The following is a 16,149-nucleotide window of genomic DNA, read 5'->3' on the forward strand; positions in this document are numbered from 1 at the left end:
TGCACCAAAAAAAAAAATAGCTAGAGAGGAATTGATCAAGTATTCACAACGTTTAGTGACGTCTATTATAAGCAAGATAAAATAAAGGGGTCCAAGGTCAGGCTAAACCAAGCGCTATAAAAGGTGCTCAAGCAGCCTGCGAATGCACTGATCCTTCCGCCTACGAGTCTGAGGTAACTGCAAGCTCCGAAGTTGACTCTGAAGCTGGATATTTGATCGATGGTCTCTGAGATCTAGGCACCTGGTTCTTCGTGCATGTTGTATCCATCTTAGCATCCTGCGGCTGCCCCTGACAAAATCCCTCAGACGGGTCTCTCCAGGTCTTTTCTGATCGTATTTTTAAGAGGTAACTTCGTTGAGGTGGCTGCGATCTTAATGACGTTTCTACTTTTCTTTTCTACTTTTCTGCTGATTTCGCTTTTTTAAAATTTTTTGAAATAAATCCGCTAAAGAGCTTCTCATCCGTTGTACTTTTTTTTAATATCGCTCTCATTTTTATGTCTATTCCTGCAAGCAGAAAAGATTTTCCACTGTCAAGGAATGCATCAGATCGAATAAAACAATCAGCTTGCGTCATTTAGCAGTTCCAACAACTTTAACTTGTCGATACCGGACTTCGTCTTTGTTCAGGATCTTTGCTGCCGAACCAGTGCTGATAAATTAAATCGGTAAATATTTTGGTCTAACGCAAAGAAATTGTTTCTTTTTTCAGCGTAAATCGACAGCAATCGACTTCTTCATTAATGGACGGAGTCTCAAGTCTACAATTACCTTTCCTATTTCTCCATGAGCTCTGTTCTTTCTGTCCTTTTTTATCTTTGGCTAAGTATTATTCCAGCAGTCTACTAAGTAGTACACTCTAATCAAGCTTAAGTTCTTCTTTGAGTGGAGCAATATTCGTTCTTAGTACCTATAGTACTTCATCATCCAGAAGAGTCGCAGCTTCTGATGTTGACTTGAGATCTATGTAAACTGTTATATAACTATATATATAATATATATAATATATATAACTATATATATAACTATTTTAAAAAATAAAACTCAAATGTTAGTATCTTTAAATTCCAAAAAAATAAAATCTAAATAGTATATGTATATCTTTATATCAAAATGTTTTGTTTAAAATTCTTCTTATTTCAATTCAAATGGTAGTAATTATTTTATGTAATTCTCCTTTAAATATTATATCACAAATTGCATAATTTAATTCAAGTGTAATAATGAATTAAACAAACAGGTAATAGGGCAAAATGAACAAATTTTATTTCAGTAATCAAATTTCTTATATAAAAAGATTTGACGCTATTAAAGCGAATAATCCTGAAATCTAATCCCATATCTTTCACACACGAAAAAAATCAGAATTTCTATACTGTAGGGAAGATCAGGCATAAAAATGACTAATTTATCCGGTATTCCATGCAAAATTCTCTCTCCCCCCTCTCTCTCCCTCTCCCTCTCTCTCCTTCCCTTCCTCCCTCCCCCCCCCTCTCTCTCTCTCTTGATAGACAGAAGACAATTAAAAATCGTACTTTCAGATACAATATGCTCACCATAGGTTTCTACTTGTTTTAGTAATACTTTTTTCATGATAAAAATAATGCAGCATATAAAATCGAATACGAACTGTCATATAAGCTCGAATGCAAATTAACTAACAGTATTAACATAAAATATAACTTAGTTGAAAAGACTATACATCTAAAATTTTAACATCAACACAGTCTCAGAAATTTAAATAGATCTAATATACAGGATGACTCACATAAGTCTTTGTAATTCAAAAACTCAAAAGTTATTAATGATATAGAAAAATGTTTTAGACGAAAATGGAACGAGTTTTCAAAAAAGACATATTTTGTTTACATTTTTTTTCTATTAGGTGTACAAAAAAGTTCCGAGCTTTAGATTTCATACAACCGAAATAACAATTTAAATTTTATATATTTTCCCGCCCTTTTGCGGTTTTAAAGCGTTGGCATTTGGCCTTCTAAAATGCCATATGATTTGGCGTTTGATGCACATAACCTCAAAAATCAGTAGTATTCACATGGCAATAACAAAAGAGCATATTCGATTTTCCATCTATTATATATATATACATATATATTCCATCTATTATATATATATACACACATATATATATATATATATACATATATATATATATATATATTCGCGTTTCATGTGAAGAAAAATGCTGCTGAAGCCACTGGAATGATTTGTGCTGCATATGGAGAAAACGCTGTAAGTTATACTACATGTAAAAGATGGTATCAAAAATTGGTATCAAAAATTTCGCCAAGGAGATTTCAGTCTTGAAAATGAACCGCTGGACGCCCTCAAAAGATTGAAACGGACGAATTGCAAGCACTGCTGGATATAAACTCTGCGCAAACTGAAAAGGAGCTTGCAGAACAGCTTGGCGTTACGCAGCAAACCATTTCTGTACGTTTACATACGATGGGAAAGTTCAGAAGGAAGGCAGATGGGTTCCGCATGAATTGTCCGAAGACAACAAAAATCGTCGGCGTGACACTGCACTCACTTTGCTTTCAAAGTTCAGGAAAAAAGATTTTCTGCACAAAATCATTACAGGATGAAAAGTGGATTCTTTATGATAACCCTAAACGTAGAAAATCATGGGTTGACCCTGGTCAACCTTCGATATCGACGCCAAAGCCCAATATCCACGCCAAAAAGGTTTTGCTCTGTATCTGGTGGGATTGGAAAGGTGTGTTGTATTACGAGTTGTTACAACTGGGTGAAAATCACGGCAGACCGCTACCAACAACAATTGACCAATTTGAGCGATGCATTAGAAGAAAAGAGGCCATTTATTGACCAAGGACGTCGTAAAGTGATCTTGCTTCATGACAATGCTCGACCACATGTTGCGAAAGCGACTCAGGACCATATCTTTGTGTTAGGCTGGGAACTTCTCCCGCACGCGGCGTATAGCCCAGACATGACGCCTTCTGATTATTACCTATTCCGGTCGCTGCAGCATCATTTGACTGATACACATTTCGTGAGATTTGAAGAGATACGAAAATGCATTGATGATTTTATCGCTTCGAAGCCGGTGAGTTTCTATCGTCAAGGAATTCGCAAGCTACCCGAAAGATGGCAAAAGGTCGTTGATGCAAACGGGGAATATTTCGCTGATTAATATTTTTTTGTTTGTTTTTGAATAAAGATTGAATTTTACAAAAAAAAGCTCAGAACTTTTTTGTACACCTAATAGAATGAAAGCGTCACAAAAATATGAGGCTAACCTATACTTTTTTAAATGTATGATTTTTTTTCACGTAATTTGATTCTCTTGATTATTATACATATAAAAGTATTAAGATAAAGTAATCAAAAAGTCATTAATTTACGAGATATTTGATACTTGCATTTACAATATTACACACTATTAAAACAAAATTACAACATTCTATTCTTATTTAATTTATTAAATGTTCAAAACGTCCACCATGGATTTGTAAACATTTATTTATCCGAATTAACAAATTGTTTCGAACATTTGATAACATTTCGGAAGTTATTGATGCGCAAACTTCGCATATCTTTACTTCATATTCTCTTTCGTCGTCAGGAGTTTAAATATAATAATTTTCTTCTTCGAAAAAAAACCTAAATAAACCCTGTTACACTACATTCATTTCATTCAATTCCAATTATAAAAACTTTCTTAATCTAAAACTATTAAAGCAATAACTAGAAATCGCAGATATATTTGATACGGAAATGAATATGCCATTAATATTAAATGCATGTTAAAAAATTAATTATCAGCAATATTTTTCAAACGTTTTGCAATCGAAAAATTGTATATGACGTTTTCTTAATTTAGAAAAGCGACTTCGTGAGCGTAGTGTAGAACAACTAATAATAAATGTGAAAATTATTAATGAAGTTATGAAAGCTATTAATGAAGATAAGAGCCAATATCTTCCTGCAGTTATATCCTCATTAATCAATGTGAAACTTGTTAAAGCAATCGTTTTTTAATTTAACGAATTTTGAAAAAGAAAGGATCCAGAAAAGATAATTCAAAAAAGATATCATCCATGTCACTTAATTTTATCAGAAAAACTTTTAGACAGATTATAAACGCCACGTAAACATTTTGTGCACGAATATATGGTATTATGCAAAATAATGAGTTTCTGTACAACATATTTTCTGCTGATGGACTATTTTTATGAATTCAGGGCATGTGATGTGAATAGATATAATATGCCTTATTGGACCGTTGAAAATTCTCATTATTCACTTTCCGTTTCACTTTAGCATTAGTGGTCTTTAAATATTTGATGCGATATAATAGGAGATATTATGATTGGACCTTATTTTTTCACTATAATAAGTGATAGTTATTGCAATTTATTATAAAATCATTTGCCTGTGCTTTTGAAAAATGTGACATCAGAAGAGAAATGTGGTTTCAGCAAGACAATACTCCATCATATTTTGCAAACATCACCAAACAATTTCTAAATAAATTTAAACAAATGGATAGATCGTGGTGGACTAATTATTTGAGATGAGACGTCATTCGTGCTGAAATGACTCTTGACAGAGGATTCGATGGGGTGAAAAATCATATGATTTTGATTAAACAAATAATGATTTAATAAGTCAAAATTTATAGTTCAATGTACAGTTCTGTTCAATGGTTATGTACACTCGAAGAATATCTGCTCCCCAGCGAGCTTAAACGCACTCGTAGACATAGTCCGTATGAATCTGAACGCGTTCGTAGTATAATAAAATGTTCGCGCGTTGACTTAAATTCAAAAACGGTCATGCGCCGGGACATCGTGTTGAAATACACGCACTTGCGTTACTGCGGCGCAATAAGAATTTATTCTTGTAAGAATGCTCAATCTGAAATACTCTTATTGAGTTTTGAATGCACCTAAGTCACCACGTGATAATTAACGATATAACGGTCCGTTCTCGCCGGATGATGTTGTGCGAGTTCGGATGCGCTCGTCGGTTGCCGAGTTCGGAAATTAATAAGATTATTTGACTCGGATATTGGTAAAAAAAAATTATTTATTCGATTTAATTGATGTAGATACACAGCGGTGCTGATTCGTCTGGCTCGCTCGTTGGCTGGTGTTACGTCCTGTTCGACGTGTGACTTTTGGTGCGCGCTAAGTATGTGAGGTGCACTCGGAGTGCGCGGCGCGGGCGTCGGAGCGAGAGATTGATTCGTGACGGGACCTACTGGTCGCGAAGGCGCGTGATTGGTTGAACGGCGATTCGTCGGGAGCGCTCACGGTGCGTGCCGCGTTATTCGGTATTGCCGCGTGATCGATACGCGTTCGAATGACAGGAGTGAGAAAGCTCGCTCCTGTTCGTGGATTTTATACGAGAGACAAGTATACTTGTCGGAGACCGAGAATACTCCGTCCCGTGTGCTCGTGTAATGGCAAGAGTAGTGAGACCGAGAATGCTCCGTCTCGAAGTGGGAAGATAGAAGGAACGAGTGAGAAGTATGCTTGTTGGGGACTGAGAATGCTCCGTCACGGTTTTGCTCGTGTCGTTAGCAAGGAAGCGCTGAGACTTAAAATGCTCTGTCTCGGAGAAGCGAGAACCAAGTATACTTGATGGAGACTGAGAATGCTCTGTCTCGATTTTTTCACTTTGGTAGATGGATGATACCTGGTGTCGAGTATGCTTGGTTGAGATTAGGAATGCCTAGTCTCAGTTTTTCGGTATTGATCGGAGATGAGACAGATCGGAGGATTGGATCAATCTGATTTCTTTATCGTGAATCGACCGAGTTTATATACCCGGCCGCGTTTGTTATTTTGCAACTTACAAAATAGCGTAGATCGTCGGCGGTATTTGACACGCACGTGATGAGTGCGTGTTTGTTGCGCACGCAACGGTCGATGTGTTCGTATCTCAGGCGCGCGCAAGACGGTCAGTGTTTTCGATAGCGGACGCAGAGCCCGATCGCATTTACACTTAGAACAGTGCGTGGGAGGCGTATCGTTACAATGGCGCACATTTTATGAAATCGAGCAGAATCAAAGATTAAACGCGGCCTTCCATCACTGGCTTGCTAGGATCCGGAATAATTCGCGGGAAAAGTCTTTCTCGTCACAATGACAAAAGCATAATGTTGTAACGAGATGAATGAGATTGATAAGAGTAAGAACAACGAGTTTTACAACAAAGTACTGGAAGAACGAACAAAACAACGATACAAAAACATATTTTGAATAGGAGCGAGAGTTTTGATCGATTGACTGCGATTTTGACAATGAGAATCTTGAAAAATCTGTAACATCATCTGATTGATTTTCGTCCTAGCAATTAACATGACAAGTCACGCGATATTTCAACCAATCGATTAATTTCACATGAACGTTACATCGATTGCGAAACAACGCCGTCCATTAATGATGCTAATAAGCATTAATTAATTAATTTCGCCAAAAAGGTATCGACAAACCGCCTGGCGTCATCGATAATTTAAAGTATTCGATTGTCGCAGATCAACACGTGTGTTACTCACTTTAAGCGTGAATTTACTACGACGATTTTGAACAAGTTTCAATGGGCTTCTTGATCTTTCTAACATTACTAGACCTTTTCTTATGAGAATATGTGGAGGAGAAAGTTATATGTTTAAATCCCTGATGACGAAAGAGAATATAAAGCAAAGAGAAGATACGCGACGTTTGCGCTTCAATAGCTCTCAAAACAATATCAAATGTTCGAAATAATTTTTTAATTCGAACAAATAAATATTTAAAAATTCATGATAATCCCATCTTGAACATTTACGGAGGCGCCTTATGTAACGCACTGAAAATTAGGTGATTCTTTCGAATTTTTTTTTTTTTTTGAGGAAACTATATGACCAATCCTTTTAAAATTTTCAGGGTATGTTATTGTAATCAAGAGATGATAGTAGATCTCACGGGTAGTATCTCGACGCCAAGTTCACGTACAGCAAAGTTTGTGAAGAACGGCGGCGAGATGCCTGTTGCTCTTTTTAACCCATTAACGTCTAAAAGACACGATTTCGACATCTAAGTTTAAATTATTTAAATTATATGTAATGAATTCAAATAGCAAAAATTCGGGAACCACTGTCTCCTATGTTTTGAAGGGTGCTCTTTTCAATGGTGATAGTTAAAAATCTCTCAAAAAAAGTTTTACTATGGAAAAATCAAAACTAAAAAACAAATCGTGATTTTTCAATCAAATTTTTTGTTTAAAATTAGTTTTCGTTCCTTTTACATTTTTCTATATGCTTAAAACCTATCTAGATCGTGGCCTCGATGTCTAAACTTAAAATAAATGGAGCTATTTTATTGTCTAAAGTTTTTAGTGAAACAAAATGGCGGCCGAAATGAAATATTTTCCTTTTAAACTTTACAAATTTTTTTCTCAAAAACTATAAACTTTGATAAAAGTTTTCTCAGAACAAAAATGTTTTAGAATTAGTTAGAGTATACTCTCAATTTTTTTCAGAATTTTTCGAGATAATTTTTGATTTTTCGAAAAATCACGAAATCGAAATTTCCAAAAACGTCATAAAAAATTATGAAAAAATTTAAGAGTATTCTTTGACTAATTCTAAGACATTTTTATTCCTAGGAAATTTTTATTTAAGTTTATAGTTTTCGAGAAAAAAATTCTTAAACTTTACTAAGATAAACTTTCATCACATTTTTCTACGAAATAAAAAAATCAAGAATTATTCAAAGAGTGTTTTTGAAGAGTGTTTTTGAGAATTATTCAAAGAGTGTGAAAACGCAAACGTTTTCAAAATTTCTCACGATTTTTCTAAGTTTTACTATATTAATTTTTTTGAAAATTGAAAGTCTATGCCTTATCCAATTTTTGGACAGAAACGTCTTCATTTATATTATATAAATGTTGCCCGATTCTCACCGCGAGGAGGTAAATGTTACCGAGAATCTCGTTTTTGTTTTTTTTTTTTTTCATTTCTTTTTTGGTTTCTTTTTTCATTAAAAAAAATTTTTTTATCATTTTTTTTTCTATTTTTTTTAATTATTTTTTTATTATATATTTACTCTGATATTTTCAATAATTTGATAAAATTTTTATTTGTTATACACAAAAGGCAAATGAGTTTTATTAATAATAAGTTTTATTATTTAATAAATAATAAAACTTATTATTAACTTATTATTAACTTATTATTTAATAAATAATAAAACTTATTATTATAATAAGTTTTATTTATTAATAAAACTCATTTGCCGGAGGGATTATGGAGAAGAGTTAACACGCATCAGTGAATAGAGCAACAAAAATCAGGAGAAAAAAGAAGTCTAGGGAGAGGAGAGGAACTAAGACAGGAGAACGAAGAGAAGGGTGCAACAACCTAGGGCAAATAAGAGAGAAAAGAAAGAGCGGAAGATTTGGAAAATATCAAACAGAGTCCAAAATCGCAAAGAAGAGAGGTTATGTTGGCGAGCATGGGGCGTGGTAAATAAGGTGATTATATATCGATCAATCGATAAGATAAAAAAAGGAAAAGACAATTAGAAAACGGTAAAGAGGACAATAGAATTACCGACCGTAGGTCGGATAGGTGCTGTTATCGAGGCAAGCGGAGCTGATGAAGAGGGCAGTGGAGGGGGACGAGAGAGACAAAGAAAGCAAAAGAAGAGGAAGACCGACACGCGGAACATCTGGGACGACAGAGAGCAGGAAGTGTAGGCACAATCACAGACTTATTTAAAAGAAAGAAGGAAGAAGAGGAACAGGAGGAAGAAAGACTAAGAGCGGAAAAAGAAATTATTGAAAATTTTCAAAAGACGAGAAAAGTGGAGAGATCCCCAAAACAAGGAAAAGATGAAGGGGAGGATAAACAACAAGAGAAAAGTAAAGAAGAGAACAACATGAGTAAAGAAACAGAAAGAATGAATAAGATAATAGAAATCCTGTTGACAGTGAAAAGGGACACGGAAGATATAAAGAAAGAATTAAGACGAGAAATGAAAAAATTAAAAGAGGAGTGGAGGAAAAAGCAAAAAGAATGGGAAAAAATGAAGTTAAATTTCGAAATGAGGATAAGAGAATTGGAATCAAAAAAGGATCAAAATGAAGAGATGAAGAAGAAAATAAGGGAGGTGTTACGGAAGGACACGAGAGAAAGAAGAGAGAAGAGAAATAACATAGTAATAAAGGGAGCGGACATACCAATAAAAGAAACACCGAGAGAAGCTGCAAAGAAAATTGTAAAACAGAATTTGCAAGTGGAGACATTGATAGAGAATGTATGTTGGGTGAGAGGAGGAAAAGGGAGGAGTTTTATGGTAATTAAATTTAGAGAGTGGCAGCAGAAAAAGGAAGTTATGATAAAGAAAAACAAATTAAGGGGCAAGAGAATATTTATCGACAACGATTTAACGAAAAAACAGAGAGATATTCAGAGAGAGATTGCGCAAGTGGCTAGAGCAGAAAAAGATAAGGGTGTACAGGTTAAAATCGGGTACAAGAAACTGAAAGTAAATGAGAAGATATTTAAATGGAAAGAAGAAGGAGAGTTCGAGGAGACAAAATTTTAGAGCAGGAGAAACTCTGCGGAACTCTAGATACGAAGAGGCCCGGAGAGAAGAGGAAGCAGAAAAAAGTGAAAGTCCGCTCTCTCTCGAAGTCTGTGAAAGCAGACGCGAGAAGAGAGGCGGGTCAATCAGGAAAAAAGGATGGACGAGAGGAGGAGGAGATGGAGGAGAAAAACTTTTTTAAGATGTGCTTTTGGAATGTTGCAGGTCTTTACAATAAGGACAGACAATTTTGGAAATACATAGAGAAATTCGATTTTGTAGAATCAATAGAAATGGGCCGACGAAGCGTAATGGAACAGAATAGAAGAGAAACTACTAGATACATTTATTTGGAGATGTCAATTTGCGACGAAAGAGAAGAACAAAGGAAGGGCGAGTGGAGGAATAATAACGGGAGTCAGAAAAGGTTCAAAGGAGGAAGAGAGGAAAGAAGAAGAAAGGGATATCCAAGTAAGGGAAATATGGCTAAACAACAAAACGTTAAAAATTTTGACGTTATATAGTAGAGAGATGAGGAAAACTAGAGACAACCTGGAAAAATTAATTGGAAATGCAAAGGAGGAGAGATTGATAATAGGAGGGGATTTCAACGTGAGGACGGGAACAGAAGGATCGTTCTGTGGCGAAGAAAAAGAGGAGAGAATTTGGAGAAAGTCTAAAGACAAATTGAAAAATAACGAAGAAACAAAGTTAATAAAGATGTTAGAAGAAAATGGATGAGAAATTTTGAATGGAAACATGGAAGGAGACGAAGAAGGCGATTATACTTTCATCGGCGGAAAGGGAAGCTCAGTAATAGATTATGTTATAGTAGATTCGGAGATAAAAGATGAAGTTAAGAGCTTCAAAATCGAGACAAAGACAGAATCGGACCATTTACCGATGGAAGTAGAAGTCTACGCAGAAAGAAAGAGGAAAGAGCAGGAAAAAAGAAAAGAGGAGCAACGGAAAAAGAAAAACATTTGGATGGAAGAAGGAATAGGATGCTTTCGAGAAGAACTGGAGAGAGTAACTTTTGAGAAGGAAAAAATAAATGAAATGATGGAGGAAATGGTGGAAAAAATAGGAAGGGCCATACACAAGAAAGTAATAAAGTTTAACAAAATAAAAATAGGATTTAAGATATGGTGGGATAAAGAGTGTACGGAGAAGAAAAGGGAGGCGAGAAAAGCGTTAAGAAGGTGGAAACAAGGAAAGGAGGACAAAGAGAATTACTTGGAGAAAAGAAGAGAACACAAAAGAATCTGCGAAGGGAAAAGAGTTAAATTACAGGAGAGGATAGAAGAAGAAATAGAACAATTAAAATACATAAACGTCTAGAAGTACATTAATAGGGAAAGGATAAAAAGAACAGGAGTGACAAATAAAGCTGGAGCCTGGAGGAATGGAGAAGACATTTTAAGGAGTTGCTAGAGGGAGAAGAAAGTAAAACTCAAAAAGAAGGGAACGCAGAAAAAGTGCAGGAGATACAGGAAGGAGAGCAGGAGATACAGGAAGGAGAGCAGGAAATACAGGAAGGAGAAAAAGACATAACGGAACAGGAAGTAGAAGCACAGATAAGGAAATTAAGAAAAAGTAAAGCGGCAGGGGAAGATGGTTTAGAAAACGAGGTGTGGATATATGGAGGTAGGAAGATACTGGAAAGGGTCACAAAATTAATAAACAGAGTGTGGAGGGGAGAAGGAATGTCAGAAAGATGGAGAGAAGGAGTTATCAGTCCGATTTTTAAAAGGGGAGACAGGAAAAATATTAAAAACTACAGAGGGATAACTTTGTTAAACACAGCATACAAGATATGTGCGATGATACTACACTGAAAGCAGATTATGTAAAGAAATAGAACAGAAAAAGTTAATTCCAGAAACACAAGCTGGCTTCAGAAGAGGAAGAAGCACGATAGATAATATTATGGTTTTGAATTATGTAGTAAACAGAGAAATCAAAGAGAAAGGAGGAAAGTTGTACACATTTTTGCAGATTTGACGGCTGCCTTCGACAAGGTAAATAGGGAAAAATTAAGCAAAATCTTAAAGGAGAAAGGTGTAAGCAGAAGATTGAGAACCAGGATAGACGAGATTTACGAAGAGACGAGGAATAAAGTAAAAGTTAATGAATCTCCAAAAAATTTTGGACGAGGAGAGGGGTGAGACAAGGATGCCCAACTCTGTTTTCGCTTTACAGCAGATCTAGAAGAAAAGCTAAGAAGAGGGCAAACGGGAGGGATAGTCGTTGGAAATGAGAAGTTCTGGTCACTAGCTTATGCGGATGACATAGTGCTAATTGCTGAAAGGGCGCAGGACCTGAGAGAAATGATGGGGAAATAATGAAAAAATATCTGGAAGGAAAAGAATTGGTGCTAAACGCTGGGAAATCAAAGATTCTAATGTTCAAGAGAGGGAGAAGTGCGAAGAAAAAGGAGGAATGGAAATGGGGAGAAGAAAAAATAGAAGAAGTTAAAAGTTAAAAGTTTCAAATATTTAGGATACACTTTCCAGAAAAATGGAGGAACAGAAACGTATTTCAGAGAAACGGTTAAAAAAGCCACGATGGCAATGAGGCAAACTTTGGGAATAGGAGAAAGGAATTTCAAAAATAACTTTGAAAGAAGAATCAAAATATTCGAAAGTCCGGTAAAGAGCATCATCCTATATGCAGCGAAAGTATGGGGATGGGCAAAAGAGGATAAGATAGAAAGAGTACAAGCAAAGTACATCAAATGGGTTTAGATGTTAATACATCTACATACATAGTGATGGAAGAAATGAAAATAAACAAAGTAAGGGTAGACGCAAGAAGAAGAGCGGTAAGATACGAAGAAAAAATCAGAACGAATAAGATAAACAAGATAGTACAGGAGTGTTGGAAGGAAATAAATCGAAACAACCAGAGAAAGAGATCAAAATCAAAGGGAAAACGAAAGAAAGAGCTACTACGAGAAGAAGGGGATAGACATAGAAGAAATTGGGATAAGATACACGGAAGGCCAACTAGCAGAGTCCCTGGCACAGAGCAATGGCAAGAACAATACGAGAAATTAATTGAAGGAAGATATAATAGAAAATACAGAGAAATACGAGAAAAAACAAGAGCAGATTATCTAAAAAGGGGATATGGAGGAAGAGATCAGTCGTTGGTGACTAGATTTAGATGCGGAAACGAGGAAAGAGTAAACAGATTCTGAAGAAAAATAGAAGAGAACAATTATAGAATTTGTGGAAAAGATGAAGAAACGATAGAACATCTAATAAATGAATGCGAGGAGATGAAAGGAGAGAATGTTTTAACAAGAAGAAGCATCTTGAAGGGACAGGACCAAGGAAGAATTTGGATGAGGAAAATTAGAGAAAGGAAGAAGAAGAGTCCCAATAATTAAATATTATATATATGCAAATATATTCAGAGAAAAATTTGTAAGATTGATGTAGGCACCACTACTTGCCATCTTATTCAAGGCCGAAAGGCACGAATAAATCTATTACTACTACTCATTTGCCTTTTGTGTATAACAAATAAAATTTTATCAAATTATTGAAAATATCAGAATAAATATATAATATTCTTTTCTCGAAAACTATAAACTTAAATAAAAATTTCCTAGGAATAAAAATGTCTTAGAATTAGTCAAAGAATACTCTTGAATTTTTTCAGAATTTTTAATGAAAATAAATTAATATAAATTTTTGGAAATTTCGATTTCGTGATTTTTCGAAAAATCAAAAATTATCTCGAAAAATCTGAAAAAAATTGAAAGTATACTCTAACTAATTATAAGACATTTTTGTTCTGAGAAAACTTTTACCAAAATCTATAGTTTTCGAGAAAAAAATTTGTAAAGTTTAAAAGAAAAATATTTCATTTCGGCCGTCATTTTGTTTCATCAAAAACTTTAGACAATAAAATAGCTCCATTTATTTTAAGTTTAAACATCGAGGCCACGATCTAGATAGATCTAGATAGATCTAGATAGATTTTAAGCATATAGAAAAATGTAAAAAGAACAAAAACTAATTTTAAACAAAAAATTTGATTGAAAAATCACGATTTTTTTTTTAGTTTTGATTTTTCCATGGTAAAACTTTTTTTGGGAAATTTTTAACTATCACCATTGAAAAGAGCATCCTTCAAAACATAGGAGACAGTGGTTCCCGAATTTTTGCTATTTGAATTCATTACATAATTTAATTGATAATTTAAACTTAGATGTCGAAATCGTGTCTTTTGAGCGTTAATGGGTTAAGCGAGACCCCGGGATGAACTCGGTCTACATTTTCATATTTCAGCAACGACTGCATCAATTAAATTCTAACTACGTTTAATCGATAGTTGAGTATCAAATTATATAAGAAAAGTTCTTATTTTTTTTCGTGTTCCGAAACAAACTGAAATATCGTAACGCAATGGCGACGCAAATTGGTAAATTTTAAGAAACATCATGGTCATCGTCAACCGTGATTTTCTTTTTTATGTCGCAAAAGGCGCTAATGAACATCTTTCTATGTTCTTGCAGCGCTCATTTTTTTGATACGTCTTTGATAGATGTCCTTCGTGTGAAGTTATATTGATTAATAAAAAAGAAGATATAATGTGTCACATATAATTGTAAGTAATATTGAAACAGGATGAATCTCAAGATAATGTAGAAAATGATAGATGTGCAAAACATGGAAGCGGGTAAAACCATACAGGACTTTAAAGATAATGGAGCTAAAATTAAAAAAGAGGATGTTTCTGAAATAATAATGAAATTAAACACAGATCAAAAGAAGATATTTGATAGAATTATTAGTTACTATTAAATCAGATAAATCAGTATTACGATTATATTAGGTGTACAAAAAAGTTCTGAGCTTTAGATTTCATACAACCGAAATAACAATTTAAATTTTATATATCTTCCCGCCCTTTTAAAGCGTTGACATTTGGCCTTCTAAAATGCCATACGGTTTGGCGTTTGATGCACATAACCTTAAAAATCAGTAGTGTTCACGATAGCAATAACAAAAGAGCATATTCGATCTACTTTTCCATCCACTTCACGTTTCATCTGAAGAAAAATGCTGCTGAAGCATTGCAGCACTGCAATGATTTGTGCTGCATATGGAGAGAACGTTGTAAGTCATACTACATGTAAAAGATGGTATCAAAAATTTCGCCAAGGAGACTTCAGTCTTGAAAATGAACCGCGTGCTGGACGCCCTCAAAAGATTGAAACGGACGAATTGCAAACACTGCTGGATATAAACTCTGCGCAAACTGAAAAGGAGCTTGCAGAACAGCTTGGCGTTACGCAGCAAACTATTTCCGTGCGTTTACATACGATGGGAAAGGGTTCAGAAGGAAGGCAGATGGATTCCGCATGAATTGTCGGAAGACAACAAAAATCGTCAGCGTGACATTGCACTCACTTTGCTTTCAAAGTTCCAGAAAAAAGATTTTCTGCACAAAATCATTACAGGCGATAAAAAGTGGATTCTTTATGATAACCCTAAACGTAGAAAATCATGGGTTGACCCTGGTCAATCTTCGACATCGACGCCAAAGCCCAATATCCATGCCAAGAAGGTTTTATTCTGTATCTGACGGGAAAGGTGTGTTGTATTACGAGTTGTTACAACCGGGTGAAACAATCATGGCAGACCGCTACCAACAACAATTGACCAATTTGAGCGATGCATTAGGAGAAAAGAGGCCATTTACTGGCCAAGGACGTTGTAAAGTGATCTTGCTTCATGACAATGCTCGACCACATGTTGCGAAAGCGACTCAGGATCATATCTTTGCGTTAGGCTGGGAACTTCTCCCGCACGCGGCGTATAGCCCAGACATGGCGCCTTCCGATTACTACCTATTCCGGTCGCTGCAGCATCATTTGGCTGATACACATTTCGTGAGATTTGAAGAGATACGAAAATGCATTGATGACTTTATCGCTTCGAAGCCGGTGAGCTTCTATCGTCAAGGAATTCGAATTCAAGCTACCCGAAAGATGGCAAAAGATTGTTGATGCAAATGGGGAATATTTCGCTGATTAATATTTTTTTGTTTGTTTTTGAATAAAGATTGAATTTTACAAAAAAAAAGCTCAGAACTTTTTCGTACACCTAATAAATAAACCATATTTTATAAAATGAAATAAATCATATTTTATAATCATTTCTTTATTTGTAACTTGTTTCTAAATGTCCACAAGGAGGGAGCTCAAAAATATAATATTTTTGAAAAATTCAAATACGTCGTTGTAAAATACATTTGCAGCTGTAAAACTTTTGTTTAAAACTTTTTTTGATATCTTTAACGATTTGGACGATATTTACTCGGGAAAAAAACCGATTTTTTTCAAGAGATAGTTTCTTCCTTAACGTTCGAGAACGCAGATAAAAAAATATGTGTCTCTTATTTTTGTCCATATTTTAACATACTCGAAGTTCATTAACCGGAGAAGATACTTCCCTTGTAGAAAAGAACAATAGAAACAGAAACAGAACAAACAATAGAAACAGAAAGAAAAAAAACAATATGACTGAAATACGTCCGTCTCAAAATTATTCACTGTTACCTGAAACATTTA

General features: G+C 34.9%; 2 protein-coding genes and 1 pseudogene across 30 annotated transcripts in view; 2 read left to right on the forward strand and 1 right to left on the reverse strand.

Moving 5' to 3' along the window:
- Positions 1–16,149, reverse strand: part of pHCl-1 (pH-sensitive chloride channel 1) — a 1,184,550-nt gene that overhangs the window by 1,113,269 nt on the left and 55,132 nt on the right. The window lies entirely within an intron of this gene.
- Positions 8,561–9,994, forward strand: LOC148935579 (uncharacterized). The gene has a single exon (XM_089080629.1). The coding sequence runs from the start codon at positions 8,913–8,915 to the stop codon at positions 9,579–9,581; it is 669 nt and encodes a 222-aa protein (XP_088936755.1). The 5' UTR covers positions 8,561–8,912; the 3' UTR covers positions 9,582–9,994.
- LOC148935580 (uncharacterized) lies at positions 9,879–15,145 on the forward strand (annotated as a pseudogene).

The sequence above is a fragment of the Pogonomyrmex barbatus genome, unplaced genomic scaffold, assembly GCF_055798465.1.
Source record: "Pogonomyrmex barbatus isolate J1 unplaced genomic scaffold, ASM5579846v1 scaffold4, whole genome shotgun sequence".
Classification (NCBI taxonomy): Eukaryota; Metazoa; Arthropoda; class Insecta; order Hymenoptera; family Formicidae; genus Pogonomyrmex; species Pogonomyrmex barbatus.

What these genes read in the sequence shown, in the direction of transcription:
- LOC148935579 (XM_089080629.1), top strand. Translation starts at nt 8,913, where the DNA reads ATGAGTAAAGAAACAGAAAGAATGAATAAGATAATAGAAATCCTGTTG.